We start from the raw sequence: 22958 nt of genomic DNA on the forward strand, positions 1-22958 counted from the left end.
GTGTTTGCTTGAAAATGTCAGCCACTGTGAAAGATTTCTTTTTTTTTTTTGTTATGTAACACTTTAATCTACGTTCTCTCTCTCTTTCCTTGCGTGGGCTTTTGTGTCTAAAAGAGGCTTTTTTATTTGCATCCTGAAAAGACCCTATCCAGATACTTGCCCTAAAATCATCAAGCTCCTCTAGATTCAGCAGGTTGGGTTTCTTTATTTGTAGGAAATGTGCCAGTGCACGTTTAAAGCAAAACAGGTGAGATTGAGTGGATCCGTGCTTGTTTAAGATAACAGAAGGTCGGATGGACACAAGGTCAATCCTTGATCGCTTCACCTCTGTCTCTCTTTAACTGCCAGAGTTGGAAGTGTGAGGTTTTAGATGGATAGTGAGGCATTAGGGGGTCGGTGTAATAGCCTTTGACAAAATACAGACCACACTTATGCTAAAAAAGCACCAAACCTGCTTCTTTTTTGCCTCTTGTAAATTATCCAACATTTCCACCATGTGGGTGGACTCGGAAATATTTGCGACGACCTTTCGCGGACCCAGGGTCGGTTAATGGTAAATGGGAAGAGTGCTGAGGAAGTGTGTGTGTCTGTGTGTGTGCGTCTGAGAGAATGCGGATGTACAGTAGGGAAGGCGAGTTTTTAATGTGGGAGAGGAAACCTGGAAGGAGAGGTTTGCCAGGGACACACAAGGGCAAGAACAGGGAAACAAAAACAGGATGGCTTTCAGGCCGACATGGAACATTCTGGACAAGAGAGGGCGTTGACGGAGAAAGTCAGTGACAGTGTGACAGTAGGAAAGCGCGCTCTCCCACTGAGTTATCTTTGTTGTTCCTGCTCAGTAATCCATGCACAATAGAAGAAGAAATGAGTGGTGACCTAGTATGGAAATGACTTTATGATCAATTTAAGCATGCCTGGGCTCAGTTTATGTTAAATCCACCACAATAATAACTAATATTCTTACTCACCAACTGAAACAGACTGAAAAAAGACAAGCTTGCATCTTTACTGTTTATTAAAGATGATTTTTTTAAATTTTTATTTTTGTGTCTCCCTCTAGCTGTGCAGTCTCTGAACAGCTTGAATGACCAGATTGCAAACTTCATGGTGACTGGACCCAAGTCCGTAGAACAGGAGGAGCATGCCTTTCCCCCTCCTGAGAAGGAGACGCTGCAGAAGTCCATGACCCTCATGAGGCACCTCCTCGTGGATGCTCAGGTACACAGAAAAAAAAGCACATTTTTTAGCTTAAAAGAAGGCAGAGAAAGACTCGCGACTCATGAAACTGTTAGTAGAGTCGCAAGTATGAGACCAAGCAAAGCGGGGTTGGTGTTAATGCCCGGTCCCGCCCCAGGGTGAAATGCTCAAAGAACGTGATGCCGATGAATGTAATCGTTTCTTTTTGGCAAACTTTGATGCACAAAGTGCTCTAGTACTGCAACACATCCTGGTTTAAGTCAGTGTCACCCCCTCTTAGCACCACATGTTTTGAGTGTCTCTTGATAAGCCTTTTTCACAGTGTGATCATGACACAAGTTCTGAAGTTACCTTGATATTAATCCTTAAAACCCTCGAAATGGAGGACTGCAGCCGACCAAGCTGTCTCACTGGATGATAATTGCCAACTGCAATTTAGATAATTGATTTTTAAAAATTCGCCACGAACTGAGTGCTTTTGGTCTTCCTGAAAAAAAAATCTATTTAAAAAATGTAACCTCAGTTCTGACAGTTATAAAATTAGTTTGTGCCATTTTTAACTGGGAAAAAAAAAGCTTTATCCTGTGTTGTTTCTAGGATTAATAAGAGACAATCCACTTTACAAAGGTGCCGGATAATCTGGTGAAAAGAAGCTTGGATTTTACAAAATGACAACAGAGAAATAGCTAGTTAGTGCTCAGGCTGGGGAGACTTGTATCTGGAAGTACATGTCATGCTTCATTTTGCACCAGTGCAGATTGTTTGCAAAGACACGGGAAGCTGTTCCTGAGCTTCTCTGGCAAAGGGGCCTCAGATGAAATGAAAATATTGACTGTGTGTAATAGGGGTGAAACAACAAGGTTACATTTCCTGCATCCGAGTCGATTTCTACTCAAATACTTGCAGCGCAGAAACAGATCTACTGAATGCGTCATGGTTGTACAAAATATTGCAATATTCGATTTTCTCTTCTCACCAGAAATACGTCGCACATTCCTTTCCTTCCTGTCCTCAAATGAATTTTCTTGGGCGTCAGTCATCTAAGAAAATAGCTGCAAGAATGCCTGGAGACTGATATATGTGGCCAGCTAGCGTCACTGAAATTGTGAAGATGAAGACATCTGCAGTCTTGCATGTATTTCCCGTCCCTCAGCCTTATCCTCTTGTTCTGCTCTTGTGCTGGCTGATAATTTCACATAACCTTTGTTAGGGAAGAGGAGGAGATGAGATGCTGGATTCCTAAGAGCTCCAATTAGGGGAGGGAGGATACACCCAACTGAATTGGCAATGTGTGATTGAGCTGTTTGCGATCTAATACGCATATGCTCATTGTGTTAATTTGCTACAGTGTCATTTGTATTCCCATCACACAAATTTAAATTAAGCTCCAGCCTAACAGATGTTGTCGAACAAAAATGGTCATGAGCTGTGTTCTGCAATGACGTTTTTTTTTTTAAACTTAATCACTTAATGGTTGCTTCTCTATTTGGCTTTCTTCTTCTTCTTCTTCTTCTTTTTATTTGTTTGTTTGTGAGTCATGAATTAAAACGGTTAAATACCTGTGCTTACCACACACATTCAAACAATCTATACTCCATACTCTCAGTGTCTTTTTCGCTGAGGCTAAGAAACAAAAAAGGACAGGAGCCACGTGCAGACTACTGATTGACTGCTGACATTGAACTCTTTTTTTGTAGCTTCTTCACTTCATCTATCATCTCATCAGCATCCATCTATCTTTCAACAAGGTAGACTCTGTCTTGTTAATGTGTTCCCTGCTCTTTTATTTTTGATCATTTTCGTTAGGTAATATATCACAAAACAGATGTTGATAGATTGGTGTCCACTCTTGTTTCTTCAGAACAACACTTTCTACGCAGGATTAGGTAGCCAATGTCGTAATACTGAGAATATAGAAAGTTTTATTTGGTATCACATGAATTTAAAACGTCCATGTTTATCTGTTATTCAAATTTTTTGTCCAAAATAATCATAAATAAATTAACACAACCTATTTTAATTAAGATCACAATAGGTGTGCTAGAGTTAGCGTGGATTACTAGACAGAACCAAATGAGTAGGGAACAAATAGAAACCTATTCAAGAACGACCTATTCACCCCCAATCCATACAAGTCTGGTGTTCATCAGTTATGCTGTGGCAGGTTTTGTAATGTAAAATTAATGTAAATAGGTCTGCAGATGACTGCTGCTGACATTAACGTGTGTTTTTGTTCAGTTTCTTAAAGGAAGATGTGATTATAAAGTAATTACTTCATCTGCAGTCCTGCAGCATCGTAGTGATTTCTAGTTAAAGTAGTATTTATGAGCCCTGATCAAAGAAATCAGCGACCGGATAGAAGTTCAAAAGAGACGGTCTCCTTTCTTCTCTCTCGTGGTCAGAATTTATTTAGCCAACTACAGACAGAAAAAAGGGCTCTGCTATCGGCGTGTTAAGTCAAAATTGGAAGCGCATGATTAAAAATTCACTTTCACTCAACTGTCAGTTTTTACAGAGGTCCATATGTGTTCACAAATTTCAAACTTCACAGAGGGAAGCCTTTATGGTCAACGTAGTTCTGGCATTATGACAGGTGAGGGTCAATCACTGCTCACTGACCAGACTGACAGATAAAAGCGGTGGTGGTGAAGCTGTGGTGCAAAGCAGCCAGGCGCGATGGACGTTGGAGCGCACGGCAAAGCTTTGATGAGCAGGGATCAGTCATTTGTGCGTATTACCATTGAATACTGTGTCATTATACGGGTATATTCATTTGTTACATCTTAACTGTAGTTGGACCATATTTATTTATTTACAGTTTAGGTTTTCCTTCCACCTTCTGCCTGGCTGGTGGTCCGAACCCCTAAAATTCACTTATGTAATGTAGTAGTTGACCACTTGGGAAAAACAAAAAAACCCCTAACAAAAACCCTTTCTTTGTTAAATCACCTTTTATGTCTTTTATTTAAAGTATTATGACATACCATTAGACTATGGTCATTACTCTTGTCCTGCAACAAACTGCTCACTGTAGAGCTGCTTCATGTGGATCCATCCTTTTTACACCAAAGGCCCATCTGCTGTGTATCCTGCAGTCAAGCTGGGAGGAGATTGGCTGCTGAGCTTTTGCCAGCGATCCTCCTTCTAAGTCTCCTTCCCTGTGCTGTACTCAGCTGTGACTACATTAAGTGAGCTGTCATTCATCAGTGGCAGGGATTGAAGAGAGGGAGGAAACGTACAGTTTGGGCACTGGGGAGTGGGTGTGCGACGTGGGGTAGGGGTATGGACAAAGTTTAGAGGCCAGTAAAGGTGACTTTGGCAGCGACTGAACAGAGACGCTGATACATCTGGCCCTCTTCAACCTCCTCTGTGCTCTAATCATCAGCGGAGAGCCGCAGACACGTCTGTCGGCAGAGAGAAAGCAAAGCAAAGCCATCGTTTTTGACAAGCCTTAAAATTTTCAAGCTTAAAAACAATGAATGCACAAACATATCGGATCGATATTTCCTGAAATGAAATTTCCGCAGAAAGCCGGTAATTGTGAGCCTTTTGTAATATGTATTGAGCACAGAGCAGATCAATAAAGCTAGCATTGCCTGTTCTGAGAGAATCAATTTTGTACGGCTGTAAAGTGTACAAGGCTTTATTTCTCAATGACATGGTTACAGTGCTGTTTAAATCCATAAATGCTGCTTGCTCTTTAGAAGGTAATTTTGAATTAAAGTTGCAGTGTATGTATTGTGTCAAAAGAGCTTGCTGTCACAGTAAACTGCCCAAATAAGTGAGAAGCTCGTCAACACATCAGATAGTATAATTACAAAAACCCCTCATATTCTCTTCTAACCTTGTCTTATCAATCTAGAAATAAGAAATGACTTTCTACAGTTTAATATATTTTCTGTATAACTTCTATAAATACATAATAGACCAATTAGCGGGTTTACATTTTGTTTAATTGCCCCCCTAAAATATATTAGTACTGTAATTAGGGCATTTGCTAAGATAATAGTGCAGACTTCAAATCCAAGTCTATTGTATTTGATTAAATGTCAGTTCTGGAAGTGTCCAAATTAATATTTCAACAGAAATGACTGACTTCCACATATATTAACCAATAGTGCTGGACTTATGCCCAGGGTCATGCAAGAGAGCAGGCTGCCCTCAGTCTCAGAGGACTGGGGGAGGTGCCGCGGAGCGAACAAATGTTTGATGGGTCTGGCTGGGTCAGTCTGTCCCTTTCCGACTGGGGCCTCAGCTGGCCTGCAAATGCATGGTTTTTACCCATGCATAATACATCACCTTAGTCCCATCTGCCCTCTCAACCCGTCCTCTGACTCCACCAGGCCTCGTCTAATAGGCCTTGCTCCAATGAAGGCCAGCCAGATAAACTGCTGCGCGCTGCTATGGTGATGCCTTATTGTGGCCCGGCTCAGTCCCAGAGTGTGACAAATGAGAATGGAAATTGGTTAATTTGGTTCAAAGGGAGTTTTGTCTGCATCTAATGCTGGAACGAGCCCGAGTGTTTCCACGGCTTCGCCCTGCTGTCAAAACATCTAGCAATATTTTCAAATCGCTAGAATTAGCTCACTCAAGTTCACAGCCTCACTGGTTTCTTTAAGTTTGACAATGATTCTATCACATCAAAGGCAGCAGGCGTAAACTTGAGGTCATGTTTTTGTACTCTCTGTCATTTTCACATTTTTGAAAGGTTTATTCCTGTTTCTGTTTACCTTTCTTCAAAGTGCTAATTTGCCTGTTCTCGGAACATTATTCATAGGGATAGTGCTTATGCAGACAAGGTCAAACCCTTGTCATTTTTGTCATGCTGCTGCGGTCTAGGGGACAGCACTCAATGAAATGTCCAGGGATATCTCATTCACTGAGCAGATAGGATCCAGAAGGAATACATAAAAATCGCATCTTTTACTCTTTATCTCGAACTTGCAATCAGCTTTCTGGCGGAGGGGGGGCAAAAAAATTGAATTGTCAGTGTGAGATGCATGATATTACTCCTCTAGCCGGTGGACTTGTATGTTGAGCAGATTGAAAATGACGGCTTATCTTGTAAGGAATAAATTGAAAACCATTTCATTATAGAAATACAGTTCTGAATGTTGCCTGCAGAGAAAAGAGCTATCTGGTAGAGTGAAACAGTAATGGTATGGAAATTGTCATGAGTCAGTAAGAAATACAGACGTAGAAAACTTGGTCCTTTACTGATGCTTGGCCTCTCATAATCAGTGTAGTAATCGCAGTTGATCATTTGTTGTAAAACAGTATGACAAAAAGACCACGGTATATGATTGTACTTTATGCCGATTGTTATCGATATCTGGACTGTGTATAATGCATGAAAGAAATTTAAAGTAAGGGGTTAAAGTTTCAAGGATGCAATAATTTACATGCTAAATGACATGTCTAATCCAAGAATTTAGACTGAAAAGAAGTCAGTTTAGGAGTTTTAAAGTGTCAGTAAGCTATTTGATAAAGTGTTACATAGAAAGAGTTCAGTGTTCATTCTAAGCAGTGCAGCCAAGTCCAATTTATATGTACAGGATGCATTAAAAGAAGGAGTGAGCTCCTCATCACCCAGATTGTAAGCAGCTGAAGAAACAGATCAGTCTAGTTCACAGGTAGCTGTGAAAGGGCCACACTTTCTACAGAAGCATTCTGCAGCTCTCAGCATTCAGAGCCCACAGGTTGAGAGAGTACAGGTGAATTAAAAGTCATAGGCTCTCGTAGTTTGCTCCAGAGAGCCGGTGGCGACACAGCTGTCATTGGTTCTGTCACACATTCAGGCACTGGGTTTCTCTGTAAACTTTCAAAAGAGCTCACTAACCCCGAGTCAGCAGATCTGCTCGCTTTCCAGCCGCGCACATTTGTCGGAGCACAGACTGGCAGCGATCTCACCGCCTTTGTGCATTGCCTCCTCCAGAGGTTGCTGCACAAGGGCTCTTGGATTGCGAGGCTGTTGTTTCAAAAGGTGGTATCCAAAGATCCTTCCCTAAATGGGCAGGGAGCTCTGTGCAATGGTGGATCAGTGAGAGGGATCTGGACCACAGCACAGCGGGAGCTGCACATCAATCACTAAGAGCTGCTAGCAGTTTTCTTATCTCTCAACCATTTTTGTCCAGTTCTGAGGGACCAGCATGTCCTAGTCAGGACGGACAATTCAACAGTGGTCACTTACATAAACAGGCAGGGAATGACGTGCTCCCACCCATATTCCAGGCCATCAGAACCTGCGGCCATTTCTTCTCTGTAGGGGTCTCCTGGTATGGGAATGGAGGATGCACCCTTTGATAGTGGCCCAGATATGGGATCTGTTTGGCAAGGCAAAGTAGATCTTTTTGCCTCCTGCCTCCTGTTCTTCTCCATAACTGACAACGATGCAGCCATGGACATGGATGTGTAGCGCACCAATGACAAGACGTTCTCTTGTTTCCAAGTGGAAATTATAGCTCCAGTTTTAGAGAGAGTACCCCAGCAGCCTTTCTCTCTTGTTCTAGTGACCCCTTGGTGGCCAACAAAGTTGTGGTATGTGGAGATAATCAGTCTGTTGGCAGCAAAGCTTGGCAGCTTCTTCTCCGCAGGGACCTCCTCTCTCAGGCAGGAGTAGAAGTGATTCATCCACGCCTGGATTTGTGCTGCCTTTGTGCTTACCTGCTGAAAGGTCAAATTTGATGGCTAACGGTCTGCCCCCAAGCGTGGTAGCAACAATCCAGAGTGTTTGGGCCTCATCCACTAGAGGCTTATATGCTTACAAATGGCAAATGGCAAGCCTTTGAGGAATGGTGCCAGGACAGGCACATTCCCCCATTCCACTGCTCTATTGTGGATGTTTTGACGTTGCTGCAGGAGCTGCTGGAAGGCCTTTATTTAGCAGCGATATCTGCTTATCATATTGGCATTGACGTGGTTACACCAGGTGCACATAACCTTGCCATGTTTTTTTGAAAGGGGTTCTCTGGCTAAAACCCATGGTTAGTTGGGTCCGTGGATGCTCCGTCTGTGCATCCTTCTTGCATACAGTTCTCTCCTGATGACCTCAGGGTTGTATTGCGCCCAAATGCCGCATATTTTCCCAAGGTCATTCCTGCAGGTTATAGCTCAATGGAGTTTGAGCTACTGAGCTGTTGCTTGTTCAATTTGCTAATCCAGGCAAAGGTAGAGCATTGTAAAAACAGAGGCTGTCCCACTGGACTATAGAAGCTGTCACACTTGCATACAGCAACAAGGGCCTCACTTTGACCCAGGGTGTGAGAGCTCATTCCACCTGGGGATGGCAGCCTGATGAGCTCTTTTTAAAGGGGTTTGCTTTGCCAACAGTGTTGGAAATGGATATATCCATGGCAGCTTGTATTGAGAGAGCAGAGCTTCATGATCATGCTGTAATTTAAAAAAAAAAAATCATTTCAAATCATGAAAAGGTGATCTTTCCAATTTGACATTTTCCTGTGTGAGTTATCTCTAGGTACTCTGGCTTCCTCCCACAGTTCATAGACGGGCATGCTCGGTTAATTCTTGATTCTCAGTTGGCTGTAAGTGTGAATGTGAGCATGAATGATTGCCTGTCTTTCGCTCTGCATGAATGATCGTCTGTCTTTCTCGCTTGGCTCTGCATAAAACTGTGTACTCTGCCTCTTGAGTCCAGTCCATAGCCCTGAATTTACTTAGAGGTTAAAAAAAAGGACGGATGGTTGAATGGATGATATAAACCTAAAACTAACTTAACATTTGAAAAACCAGCAACTCTAAATAGTGTAAGAATGCGGGAGAATACATCATCCATCTGCACACATCATGTGCTAATACAGTTTAAAGTTGTACACCATCTACATTATTCAAAAGCTATACTTGCCAGAATATATCCAAATATTAACCCCACATGCAACAGATGCAACCAGACTCCGGCGACTACATATCATATGCTATGGTCTTGGTCAAAGCTCGTAGATTTCTGGAAATCTTTCTCTATCACATTATCCCACGTATTTAATTGTAGTATCTAGCCTTCCCCCATAACTGCCATCTTTGGTGTTATACCATGCCCAGATAGTATAAATAACCCTCCAATGTACCTACAACATGTCATTGCCTTTTATCCGCCTAGCCAGTAAGGAGGAATTCTCTTTAAATGGAAAGACACTAAATCTCCAACTTACAGTCATTGGATAAGAGATATGATTCAAAATATAAAATTGGAAAAAATAAGATGCACCATGAATGGTTCTACTAATAAATTTAGTAAAATATGGAGCCAATTTATTCAATATGTGAATACATTGCCAGGTCTGGAGTTATAGTTATGTATGTCAGGTTTTTACGGATGCTAAGCGGGCAGAAATTCCTCCACTTTTTTTTCTGTCCGAGTCGTGTGAGTCTCTGTATATCCATATTTGAGTATATTTTGTATTTGTGGAAATGTCATGTGTTTGATGTCTGTTTGAAAATCAACTGCGTAGCTTTACAGCATTAAAACAGACATTTACTGCTTAGTTAAAAAAAAGTTTCATAAAAGAAATTTGTCCTTAAGTTCTGATCCTTGAAAATGTGTTATTTTATTATTTCATTATATAGCAGTAATTAGTGTGTCAGCTTGCTATCCAGGCTTGGTAGCATTAGCTTATAACTCAGTATTCCATAAACCTAATTTAACACGCTGACGGCACAACAGTAACAATGAAGCATTGAGGCGTCCAAAACCAATTGGTAACATCTCAGTGTAGTGTTTTAAACTGCTCGTTGAATTGAATAGTATAGTGTAAGCCATGAACTGTCAGGGGAAATACAATATATTGGCGAGTTAGCTTGTCTGTTGCGTCAGCACATAAATGAGTAACAAGTAAGAAAACGTTTTCAACTGCAAAACATCTCATTGGCTACATATCTTTTTCACAGTTATTTAACCAAATTTACCAAATTCTCATTAGTGATTTCTATGATGTCATACCTGTAGTTATTTTACATACATTTTAATAATAAGGTCTATTGCAATTTAGCATAGCCATTTAGCCTAAAAAAATGCTGGAATTTCTCTTTTAATTTGAGCTAGCGTTGGACTCCATGAGCCACAATGATTTATTTGTTAGTGTGTCTGCTTGTGGTGTGGTGTGAACATCTTTGTAGTGGTAAACTTGTGAGCACTCTCCCACAGCAGTCTGTAGAGACCCAGAGAATCTTTGCGCTCGCCTTACATCTAAAGACCCATTACGTGGAATAAATATTGGCATGTTTCTAACTCGCTACAACGAATGCTGAAAATGACTAGTTTATTGATTTGGAAGTGCACTTAAATCAGCAAAAGGGGAGCTAAGAGCTTGGGCAGTCCTGTAACACGCTACATATTTTCCATATGCTCTAAAAGCTCTGGCACCCATGATAGCAGCTGAAGCTGAGTGGAGGTTGCAGAATTGTTACTTAGGTGGAAAGCAGGCTGAACGTGAGACATGACTGATGTGGGCATTAAAGGAGAGAGTATTGTCCAAGATGACTCCAAGACTTTTGACAGTGTGGACCTGACAAAGATCAATAGAGACCACAAAAGGTCGTGTTTTGGAAAGCGAGTCGATCTAATAAGGATAACTTCACTTTTATTGCCACTGAGTTTGAGCTGATTGACTGTCATCGAAGTGGTGATAGCCTGTAGGCAGGAAGTGAGGATAGGATGGGGAAGACGTTCTGGATTTTGCAGAAAAATCGAGTTGTACGTATTTCCTTTATTCCAGTGTTAGCCAGTTGTTTTAACACAAGAAGATGGGAGACTGTGACAAAAACAGAACTAAACTCAAGGAGGATGAGGATGGTGAGAAGGCCAACATCAGACGTAAGGAGCAGATCACTGCTGATTTTAACAAGAGCTGTTTCAGTACTGTTGAATGGAAACCAGACTGAGCTTGCTGATAGGGGTTATTAGTAACTAAAGAGATGCTACTATACTATCCAAAAACTCTGCAAAATGATGCAGGGCCTTTGTTAGGCATTCAGTTTTCACAAATGAAATGTGTTCTTGACGACGACTACAGCTGATGACCAGATTTAGCATGCAGGATGCAGTCAAAATCCCTCAGAATATTTAGCTTTTATTAAAGCCTCGTCATTACCTTTGATCATTTCTATTTCTTCTTGACTGTGAGTCCATGTGTTGGTGTTAGAGCACTATATGCTGTTAGGCCAAAGTGCCCAAAAATACATTAATTGTTTTCTAATAGACAGGAATATGGAGCTCAGGGGAAATTCATTCAGCTTGATTACATGTGCTTTTGAATCTTGATTGGAAATATTTGCATAACTGGCAAAATCATATCTGGGTTGCTAGGCAACCTGGCTTGTCTGACAAGCACTTTCATAGTATGTTCATGATTTAATCTGTTTTGAGAAAAAAAATCAGCTTTGTTTTTGTTGGCTTGTGTAGATGTGTGTGCTTTGGTATAATGGCATAAGCATGAAGTTAATTTGATTTACTTGTATATTTATGGTTATTTGAATATGTGGATCACCTGCAGGCCTTTGAAGCGTGCCACTATAGTGCAGTATATACATAACTATCTACATCTTCTTGTGAAGGACTTGTTCTTTCAGTGATGTCATGCAGATGAGGTGCAGTGCTCACCTTAATTTTAATCATCTATTGATGTCCACGAAGCAGAAACCACAGCTGTCAGAACATCTCCCTTAGACACCGTATGTGTCTGTGTGAGATGTTTTTTTTTTCTTGTCCCCTTCCTCTTTTAGCTCCATTTATTCCCCTTTCCTAGGGTCCTCCATATTACTTTAGAGAAACAGCCATTTTCATGATCAAAGGCTTTGCACTCAGTTTAGGAATGTGGTTTCACAGCTATATCAGGCTTCCTCTGATGCACTTCTGTGCTGTACTTGTAGCTACACTGTTTACTGGAAGTAGCACATGACCCTCATGACACAGCTGAAATGCATCAAAGCATTGATCACTTGTTTATGTTTAAAGTTCTAAAAACTCCACCCATTAATTTTTTTTTTTGAATTTTAAAATTAGCAAGGCTGTTTTTAGATGCCTATTTTTAGATCTCTCCCTGGAAATTCCATTCTGACCCTTGGCCTGTAGCATCTGCATTTTTACCACAGACCTCAACTTGCACAGAGAGCAAAAATCCACTTCAATGTTAAACTGTAACAACTTTGTTTTTCACTGGCGAGGAGAGCTGGGGCTCTGGCAAATATTCAGAGAGTATTCAGTAGTGGTCAGTGTCACTGTCCAGGCTTGAAGGCTGCATCAGGTCAGAAGTGTGCATAGCCATTTTTTTTTCAACATTCACTTCAGGCTTTTTCAGGCTTTTTCACCCTGAACTGATCTCATAGAGTCATACCGTCAATGCAGATTTCTCTCTATCCAATGTCTCTGGATAGAGAGAATTTATTCTAAAAATGAACTGTGAAGGATTATTATAAACAGTAACTTAACTCTTTGTCAACAGAGACACTAAGATAAGATTGCTGTGGCAGCTGTGCCTCAGACCTTCTGATTGGGTCATTTACCAGTTGGAAGGTAGGTGGATTGATTCCTGACTCCACCACTTTGAACGCCAAAGTATCCTTGGGCAAGATACCGAACCCCAATGCTTCATCGGTGTTTGTGTGTGTGTCTGTGCGGTTAGTCATAGACAAAAGGGCTGTATGAATGTGTGTGTGATAGTGTGAATAAGACTTGCAGCTGAAAGCACTTTGAGTTCTCAACTGAGAAGGACGAAAGCTCTAAGTACCAGTCCATTTAACATTTACAACAATATATAAGAATCTTTTTTCGGTGTGCAGTCAAGGAGATATTCTAGAGCTTAATTCAGAAAAAAGTTAAAAACAAAAGCAAGATAACAATCATATATACAAATCAGAAACCAAGGAATGAACAATTGAGGCAGCTGAACCTGGAACAGACCAAAGACAAACAAAAACAACAACACAATAAAACAGGAAGTGGGGATATGGAGGAGCTGATCAGAACAGAAGCATAATATTAGAGTGAATTATTGTGTTAAAAAGGGAGAATTAACACAAGATTTTCACCAGGTGATTAGTCTAAGTACTCGCATGGTAGTTGGTTTAAGTTGTAGTGATGTTTCTGGTGAGGCCGGGGTGGGGGGTGGGGGTGGGGTACATCTCAGAGCCAACAGAGAGACAGGCAACAGTTCACACTTTACATGCTCTAATACTTATTGTCTTTGGTTTTCTTATGTACCTATTTTTAGTGATATCAATTAATAGCATATGGCCCCATATGGCCACTCCTGTGAAAAAATTCTGGAGGAGCCCCTGAGTTGGGCAGAGTGGGCAGGTTTTAAAGGTTTTCTTACATTGTGTCTATTAGACCTATTCAAGACTGCTCATAGAAGCCTTACTATTAATTCAATTATTAATTACAATTACTTTTAAAGACATCAATTCCTTTTACCTCAAAATGTGAAAGAGTTTTTATAAAACAAATGGTTACAAATTATCTGAATCTGACTTTAGTTATGCTGCAGTATGCCTAGGCTTCTGGGAGCCTTCCAGATGGCTGCCCCTCCCTGAGCCTGGCTCTGTCAGAGGTTTCATTTTGTTAAAAGGGAGTTTTTCCTTCCCGCTGTCGCCAAGTACTGGCTCATAGGGGGTTGTCTGGTTGTTTGGCTTTCTTCTGTTTAATTGTAAAGTCTTACAACATAAAAACCCTTTAGGTGAGTGTTGTTGTAATTTGGCAGAATATAAAATTGAATTGCATGCTAATTAGAGAATATGCATTTGCGTTTTCTGTGGGAAAAAGATTGTGTTGCTACTTAGAAGTACTCCTTTAATGGTAAAGACTTGGTTAAAGTCTTTAAGAGGCATCCATATATAAGCTCCCACTGAATGGTTCATGATCCTTTATGAAATATTCCAATTATAAATACAGGTTCCTTTGGGGATCAAAGGTATTGATAAATGAACGGAAGACAGACATTCTGAAGGCAGCCAGCTAATGCAATACACTCTGTCTAGCAGGTATGTGGACCCTTTCAGGTATTCACTCGTCATTGTGTCTTTCCTTGTCTTTGTGGTTAATCCAGAGTCAAATCTGGCCAATGGAAATCTGCTGTATGAGGCCCTGTATGAAGGTCAATTGGTGAAGGGCTTTCCAGAGTACTCCTTTATGAGGGTCATGTTTGCTTGCTTACATTTGGATTTGGGTCCCTGAACCTTAGATTTTAATATAGCCTGAGTGGGACATTTGCTGGAAGAAGTCCAGAGGTGCAAACAACCTTGTACAGAAGATCGGCCAAATTTAGATCAGTTGTTTTTATAATCATGCCTCTTCATAAGGAACAAAAGTTGTGCCCCTTTACGTAACCTGCAACAGGTGAATTGCTTCATATGTAGGTGTGATTGTTCCAACCTTTTCCTTGTCTTTGTGCTTTTGTGCTGGGAATAGCAGCATAGTATCCCTGGTAACAACATCTCATATCAAGGTGGTATTTTAGGTCATAAAGCTTGAAATCTTTTATGAAAGAGGTGGCTCATAACAAATACATTGTGCTTGTTTCCCTTGTGTCTGCAAAGTATCATGTTAAACATGGTACACTTAATTGACCCGAATGTTCTAGATAGACCCTTATTACCATTTTTAGAGGCTGATATTTGGAGCTGCTCTCGGACAGTTTTTAGGCCAGATGCAGCTGTTGAAAACTAAGGTTCAAGTGCATTAACAGGAGCAGCGAGTTTTATCACAGTCTCTGCAAAACTACAATAAACTAACTTTTGGTTTCTGCTAATGCACATAGTGAGAACTGTGCAGCCTGTCTGGGGGCAGATGTTAATGGAAAGATTTGGAAATGTGCACTGCACACATGTGACTAATATGTGGGGCTAAAAATCACACAGCGACACAACAGGTCAGGTTCACTGCTATAGGCCTCTGGTAAAAGTGTGTGATCAAATTTCAGCTTACACAGAAAAGAATCAATAAGTTTATGATGAACTGTATGTCTTTGAAACTGGCTCCTGTAGTTGTCCTTGTGATACTGGGTTCATGCACAAATAGATTTCCCGTTATATCAGATATTTTTACACTTTTTAACATAATAGGGTTCTTTTTAAAAAACATTTTTAGCTAGCCTGGAGCAGCTCATATCACGTCGGGCTTGATGGAGAAAAAAGGAAAAAAAAAAAGCCCCAGTTTGGACCACGCTGATTGAAAGATGATAAAACCTTTTTGAAATATGTCGTGAAGGGGAGGAGGGTGCGTCATGTTGCGGACACATATAGCTTTAGTAAACACAGCAAGGCGATTCAGCAAGAGATGACAAAGAGAACAGTTCATACTCGTCTAATCCATAATTTGAAAAGCTCTGGTGCTGGTATCAAAGCCCTCTCATCACTTTGGATTATTCTCTCTTAAACAAGGTTTAAAGAATTCAATAAATGGAGAACAGACTTAACAATGCACGGCTCAGCAGTGTTTAGTTTTGGAGTAATCGCTTTTTCTGTGCCTCATAATGAAAAAATAATTAAGGATTGCATTATCTTTGGAATCATTAGCATGTTGTGTTCAAGCATGAATTGAGGCCAGCCCTCTCCATTTCACGAGTTCTGAAGAACTTATCAGTGTAGCGCAGCTGTGGGAAAAAGCTTATTGGATCTGGTGGAAGCTTTGAGATAAGAATACCCAGTGCAACTCTTGGACTTTGGGTTATAATTGTCCAAAATTCATATTTATCATTTCTTGTTATTGGGTATTGGTACTGAGTGAGGTGAGATTCTTTTCAATTCTTCTCCAGTGCAGCGTGTCTTTTCAAAGTCCAAGTGAGCCTAAGAGTGGAAGGCCTTGAGTACGACACAAAATAATGTCTCTTTTTATCTTCAGAGACTTTAAGTAAAGGCTTGCTTTTAGAAATGAAAGAATGCAATTCAGGCAAATCACTGAACACATTTTTACAAGCATGCCTTATGTTATCTGAGTCAGGGTGACTCAGCTTATGATTACAAAAACTAATCTGTTGGCAGGTTTTGTAGTCTTCAGCCGTGCTTCTGCGGTGGCAACTCAAGTGTAATTTCAGTCCTCACAGTACATCTTGACAAAATAATTACAATTTTCTGTTGTAAAGACACTACAGTATAATCTTATGAACAACTGAGGTCAAGGTCACTGAATAGTGGTAATATCCTTGGGGCAATTAGCGGCAAGGATACTACCACCTGTAAAGGAACTGAAATATAACAACTAGGGAATTAACAGTAGGAGTAGTCATCCTGACATACAGTTTGGTGTGAATATTCTTTTTTTTAAGTATTCGAGGAAAACAATTACCAGTAATTGTCTAACAGCTGTTTATGTCAACATAGTTGTACTCATTGAAGGGGAATTCTGCAGTTTTTTTTTTTACCATGCTCTGCCATTAGCTGCATTATAGTTGCAGGTCTACTCTTTTAAGCTGAGTGGTTGTCAAAAAATCAATACTAAAAATTACTGTTGGATTAGACGCTCAGTATCAATACCAACAACCTGCAGGCAGGCAAACACACAGCCCCTCCCCTCTCTGGCAGCTGAACACATTAACAGCAACACAGAAAACTTGACAAAGCAGCCTAAAGAATTTCATGAGCTTAGTAAAGCTTACATGTTAATGAAATTTATCAGCAACAGGACCAAAAGCAACAAAATATCAACAGAATTCGGTGCCAAGTGCTTTCGTTTTCTCATGATACCTAAGAAAATGTTCAAATGGTTGATATATATATACCTAGCACAAAAAGCAACAAGAATTGTGTTTGGTCGATTTTGTCCTTGTTGTAACAATGCTTCTTCACAATAAATATTACACTGCTGGAAAGCATGCTTTTATTCCCCACATTTACACATTTAATCAGCCTTCCCACCACCAGGCTTTCCACCACCCACAATTTTAGAGCTCACACTGAGCATTGCTTTTGTCGATTAATAATCCCATCAAAGCCATTAACAAACCCCACCTTGACAACTTGATTAGTAAATTAAAATTTAAGATGAATATTTTTATTTGATTATTTTAGACTAAAATGCAGATTTTTGTCAAGATACAAAAATCACTTTTTAAGGCAAAAGCAAAATGATGAAACCCCTCCCCAGAAACTAAACTTTAAATCAAATTCAAATTTTATTTGTCACGTACACAGTCATACACAGTACGATATGTAGTGAAATGCTTATTTGTACTTTCTTCCATCTACTTGACGTAGAGAGATGCCGGTCTTGTCTTTGATCTTGAACAGCGATTACAGACTGTATAAGTAGATGGGATAGATTTCCTCGTGGTTAAACACCAGACTAAATGGGATTAGGTCTCACTTTCCTATGAGCCCTTCTGAGCCTGACTGCAAAGCTTACACGCTCGTTGTGAACACAGTATTGCCTGAGTATTAGATAACAGGACTTCCCTGTGCTCACAGTCCATAGTGTTTTTGTTTGCATGTCGTTAAATAAAGTAGTGAGGCCGAGAATTTGTGCAAGATTAGCAGAGTTCTTTAAAGTTACAGTGTGTATCTCACCACTACATGTCATTAGATTTCAAACTGAAGTCAGTTGAATCCTGTTTTCCTACGGTAACCTCTGTAGGACAAACAGCTATGATGGCCATTCATCTGTAGTGAGTATAGGCTTTCAGTCTGCTGTTCACCTCAGCTTTCAATATGTGTCCATGTTCGTTTACACTGGAGGAAGCTGTGAAAGGATTCTGATACAAATTGGCGAGTCACTGAATCTCACTTCTGTAAATGATATGGAGTTGAGTTGTTGAGGTAAGCACTGCTGTTAGCCTCTGTTAGCTGTGGTTAGTCGCTGTTAGCTAACAGTCCATTTCGGCTACCGTGTTCATGGTGGTGGGACATTAAACAGCCTGCTTCTATGTGTTTTAATGGTTTAATTCTAAATGTAAAAGTTTACGAAGTTTGTTAATTGAGGAGTTTGTTTGAAGATTTAATTACACACCTATCAATGTGAGTACAACTTTTGAAAAAATGACTGACCGCACCTTTAATACTTGTGTAAGTCACAATTGAATTCCAAAAGATGCATTCAAACTGAGCCAAAATCATTATGAAGAAGCTAAAGTGCTTGTTAATATGTGAAAAGACCTCATTGTTCTCTTCGTCTTTCACTTATCCACTGCCCCTGTCTTTGTCCCATACATCTTCCCTAGCTTCTGTTAAGGGTCATGAAAGCTGGCTGCTTTTTGGTATTTTTCGCTGACTCTGTCTGGGCACGGTTGGGTGTCTTTCAATTTAGCTCCTTCTGATAACTCAGCCTCTCTCAATAGATAAATATTAAATTAGAACAAATGACTCTCACTTTCTCAGCGAGCAATTGTGTCCTCTTCCCCTGGGTCATTTAGCGTCAGTCAAACAAGCACGGCTGCTATCTGTAATTGGGAACGGAAAACTCAAAACACACACCAGCACATTCGAACTGCTAAACGAATGCCCGTTGCATTATCGATAGTTAACAGCTGCCTCCCTTGGATAAGTGGACATTATTCACGTCACTCGTATGTATTCAGAGGGAGGTGGTACGGTGAAGTGGGGCGATCGAAAATTGCTAAATGCATCATCACATGTGCTTCATTAAAGCTGCCTTTATGAATATTCTGTAAAAATGTAAAATAAAATAAAATGCTTAAAATAAAAGCCGGAGGTTTCTTTGCTCAAATGCTCTTGCTTTTACATGATAAGTGCCTCATACATATACGCTGAAATAATCTTCTTGCAGGTCCTTTTCATGTTTGTTTTTAGCACAGATTCTAGGTTCCAGAGACTGTTGTAATCCTGTAAGCCTGTTTGAGTGTGTAACATTATTAGTAGGACATGATTTGGATGGCAAAAGACAAGTTAGTTTGATTGGGTGTCGCTCCTGGGGGAACACTTTTGGATCAAGGTAATATTGTGTAGCATCTGACGATCTGGCATGAGTTATTGGATCTTTTGTGTGATGGGGACGCGTTACCATGCTGAAAGCTGCTGCAGATGGCTCGTATCTATCTGTGCCGCAGCAGCAGCAGTAGCAGCAGCAGCGAGACCTCCGCTCTGAGCAGTGAGAGCAATATCCTGACGCAAGCATGCAGTTTACTATATCACAGTTGCTAGATCAATCTCTGTAATATTGGTATCTGCCTGCTGGCCTATATATCTGTTTGGCAAGCTATTAGACTATTTATTTGTTTTCCTGGATTTTTATCATTGCAACTTCCTACATTTTGTTTGTAATATGCTGAAGATCCTCTGTCTTTAAGCATAGAATGCAGTCACTATATATAACCATGCACTGCTGTTGTAGTAATCACTCTGAAGGCTAATTAAGATTAATTAGTAGGGTTAATTAAGGTAACCCAAAACCCTGCCCAGTCGAGTATAGTATGTATGCCTTCGTGTGTATGTTCAGTGTCCTAAAAGACTTTGAGGACAGTGTCAGTGGATATGACCATCATCCTGCTTGCAATAATATGAGAAAGAAATGACAAAGGAAGAAATATGGATCTCAAAATATAACTTGTTCGAAACAACATATATTATTCCTTTCATTATAGTGAAGGAAGTTGTCAGGTTAGCAATTGGGAACAGGAGGGAAATGAGACATGGTGAAAGTAATGAAGTCAATCACAGGCAGGAATTATAATTCAAAGCAAGTTACAAGAGACAACTAACTTTCAAAGTAAAATGTCTGTGAAGGTTCTCAGTCAGAAAGTAAAACAAGACTGAACCTAGCTGAGTACAAAGACAAGGAAACTCACACTGAATATAATGCAGAGAAATACTGGGGAGGCAGGAATGATAACAACCTGAAGACAGGAGGTACCAATATCACAAAACTGTAAAGTATTACAAGAATAATGAAGCCGTTGTAGGGACCCAAAATATACCAAATAAAGATCCAGCAAGATCCAGAATTAAAACTGCAAATACTAGAATTCAGAAAAACAGAAACCCAGATATATGAGCTATGTAAGGATACAAGCTCAAAAGCATGATCAATCCTAGGGATCATGATAAAAGTACAGCTCTTTACAAGCTGAAAGAAAGACAAGAAGAGATGTCAGAGTTGGGGATTCTGCTCCTGCTTGGAGAAAGGAAGCTGTGGTAGCGGTGGCTCAAGTGGTAGAGTGTTTTGTCTACTACTTAAAAGGTTGGGTGGATTGATCCTTGCCTCCTACAGTCCATGTGTTGCACTATCCTTAGGCAAGAAACTGAACTCTGAGCTGTGTAACTGTTAAAGTTCGCCTTGTAATCAGAAGGTTGCCGGTTCGAGCCCCGGCTTAGACAGTCTTGGTCGGTGTGTCCTTGGGCAAGACACTTCACCCGTTGCCTACTGGTGGTGGTCAGAGGGCCCGGTGGCGCCAGTGTCCGGCAGCCTCGCCTCTGTCAGTGCGCCCCAGTGTGTGAATGCGTGTGTGAATGGGTGGATGACTGGCTTTGGGGTCCTTAGGGACTAGTAAAAGCGCTATACAAATACAGGCGATTTACCAATGAGACTTACAGTAGAAAGTGCCTTGAGTGCTTAAAATGAGTAGAAAGGTGCTATATAAGTACCAGTCCATTTACCATTTAGTAACAGTCACAGATTGGATTTAAACAATTTTTCTGTTAACTCATACTTTATAAAGCAACCCTGTTTTGGACTGCTGCATCCATAGCACTAGAGCTCTCCTTTAGAAAAGCTCAGAGAAGATCTCTCATAGGAGTGTTAATCAGAAGTACCTTTGCCATTCTTTTTACTCTTTTTTTTTTTAAGAGTAATATTTTTTGCCCTCGCCTCCAATATTTACTGGGTACTTTTTGGTGTCACAAGAGAAAATAAAAGGAGGACTGCACATAAAAATTAGCCTAAGGCCTTGAGTTATATCGTCTGTGTAAATCCCAAACGTGGGATAAATAGTTTTGCATGTTGTATTGTAAAAACACTTAATAAAATAATAATAATAATAGTTCATATTATTATATTTAGTATTATTATTTGGGCTGTTTGGTAATGCATCGATTGTGGATTATTATAGAAAGAGAGATCAATAAGTAAAAGTATATCGATCAATATGTTGATATGACTGTTTTTTTAGTCACATTCTAATTGTGTTTTAAAATGTGTGTGATTTAAAGAATGAATGAGAAATCCATAGAGAGCCTGACTCTGTGCACTAGATAAGGAAGTGGTGGTGATGAGGGGGGGTAATGCATGGCAGCACTGCAGAATCGGCGCTCATCCTTTAGCTGCAGTGTGGCCTCTCAGTGTAGACACTGCCATTCATTATCAAATAAGGGTGAGCCGGGAGTCTCCATTGGGTTTGCATATGGATATTAATGGCTCTCAGTAATTTACATTTCAATTCCAGACACTCTATAAGAAATTAGTCATACTCCAATCACGAACAGGCGAATTGTTCAGGAAAATGATTGACATTTTTCAATTAGTACTCAAAGACAAATTTAATATGTTTAGTGCATTAATTAACTGGAGGAAATGGAAATGACCGGGGCTAAGGTAAAATTTGCATGATCTATTCAGGGTTCTGCTGGGGTCCATTACCCGGCTATGACGAGGAGAGCGATAGAATGGCCGGCCATGTTTAACTGATGTCGATTCAATTTTGATGGAAAGGTCTGATAACTTCACTATCAGACCGAGCGCCTGCCAAATTAAAAAAAGGTCATAGTTTCTGCGTCTGAATTCCTCCATGTGTTTGCCGTGCCGTGGGTCTGTTTGAAAAGGTCAGATGATCACAGTATGTAAACAGCGGCGATATAATGGAAGAACCTGCTTGTCTTTTGATTACGTGCTCCTTACTGCTCAGTTACTGCAAGGATGAAATTGAAGCTCTTTGGCCTTTAATGAAATCAGTTCTAATCTACCTTTACAGATTTTATGACATGTTTTTATGGCTTTCTAAGACGTTGTGATGCAAATGGAATTAATTCAAGATGGAAAATAATAGCGAGATAGATTAGATTTAAGAGAAAAAATAAATGAGAACGCATTAGATGATGACAAAGGAGATATCAAAGTGTCCCCGGCCACAGCTTTGCTCTTGACACGAACATTATTTACTATTTCTGCCTTGTGATTCACCGTGAACTATGAGATTCTGCCTAAGCCCTTTAAATGATCTAGACAAATTTCCCAAGTTTTAACAGAAAAGGAGGAGAATGACACAGTAAGATGGTGTTCTCATAATAGGTGCTACATCATGAAACATTCATTATGTTTGTCGAGAGTGTGCTTTAAGTTCAGAATAAAAATAGCTGGAATTTTTCAGCAGCAGACCATTGATCCAGCCTGTATCATTAGTTGAATGACTCATCACAGAGGAGTGTTGCTGAATATTGATCATTCAATTGACTGAACCCTGCAGAGCACACTTCCTCGATTATTTCCTCTCCCTTTTTGGAGAAACTGAAAAAAGGGTGAATGCGTCACACACATTGTTTCTTCTTTCTTATTCAAGTTTATATCCCGCTGTCAAAAAAGGACGTTTGAAATGCATCTTTGTTCCACTGTTTCTTTGCTGCCTCTAACTGAGTTTATTGAACCTTTGTGTTTAGTTATGGACGCACTTTATTTGACAAAAGGTAGGATTTCAGTACTCTTCCTTTTTAGTCTCTTTGTCTTCCACCCCCTGAATAATTACACTTTATCTATCTTTGATTTTCTTCTGTCCTCACTGAGATGCTCCCACGAGGCACCTCCTATCTGGCTGCTTTTGACACAAGTAGTAAATAACAGTGAGCAAGGCCATAAATCATGGTAATTCCTCCTCCAG

The 22958-nt window shown here is 40.2% G+C and overlaps 1 protein-coding gene across 6 annotated transcripts in view; it reads left to right on the forward strand.

Annotated features, from left to right (window-relative positions):
• Positions 1 to 22958, forward strand: part of kazna (kazrin, periplakin interacting protein a) — a 194222-nt gene that overhangs the window by 24733 nt on the left and 146531 nt on the right. For 3 of the 6 annotated variants that reach the window (XM_080900002.1, XM_080900004.1, XM_080900003.1), the window contains exon 3: positions 1061 to 1218. In XM_080900002.1, the coding sequence (XP_080756128.1) occupies positions 1061 to 1218 (158 nt within the window). Of the gene's footprint in view, positions 1 to 1060; positions 1219 to 22958 lie in introns of those variants that run through there. The other 3 variants (XM_080900005.1, XM_080900001.1, XM_080900008.1) reach the window with 2 other exon arrangements.

This window comes from Rhamphochromis sp. 'chilingali' (genome assembly GCF_963969265.1).
Source record: "Rhamphochromis sp. 'chilingali' genome assembly, chromosome: 12".
Lineage (NCBI taxonomy): Eukaryota > Metazoa > Chordata > Actinopteri > Cichliformes > Cichlidae > Rhamphochromis > Rhamphochromis sp. 'chilingali'.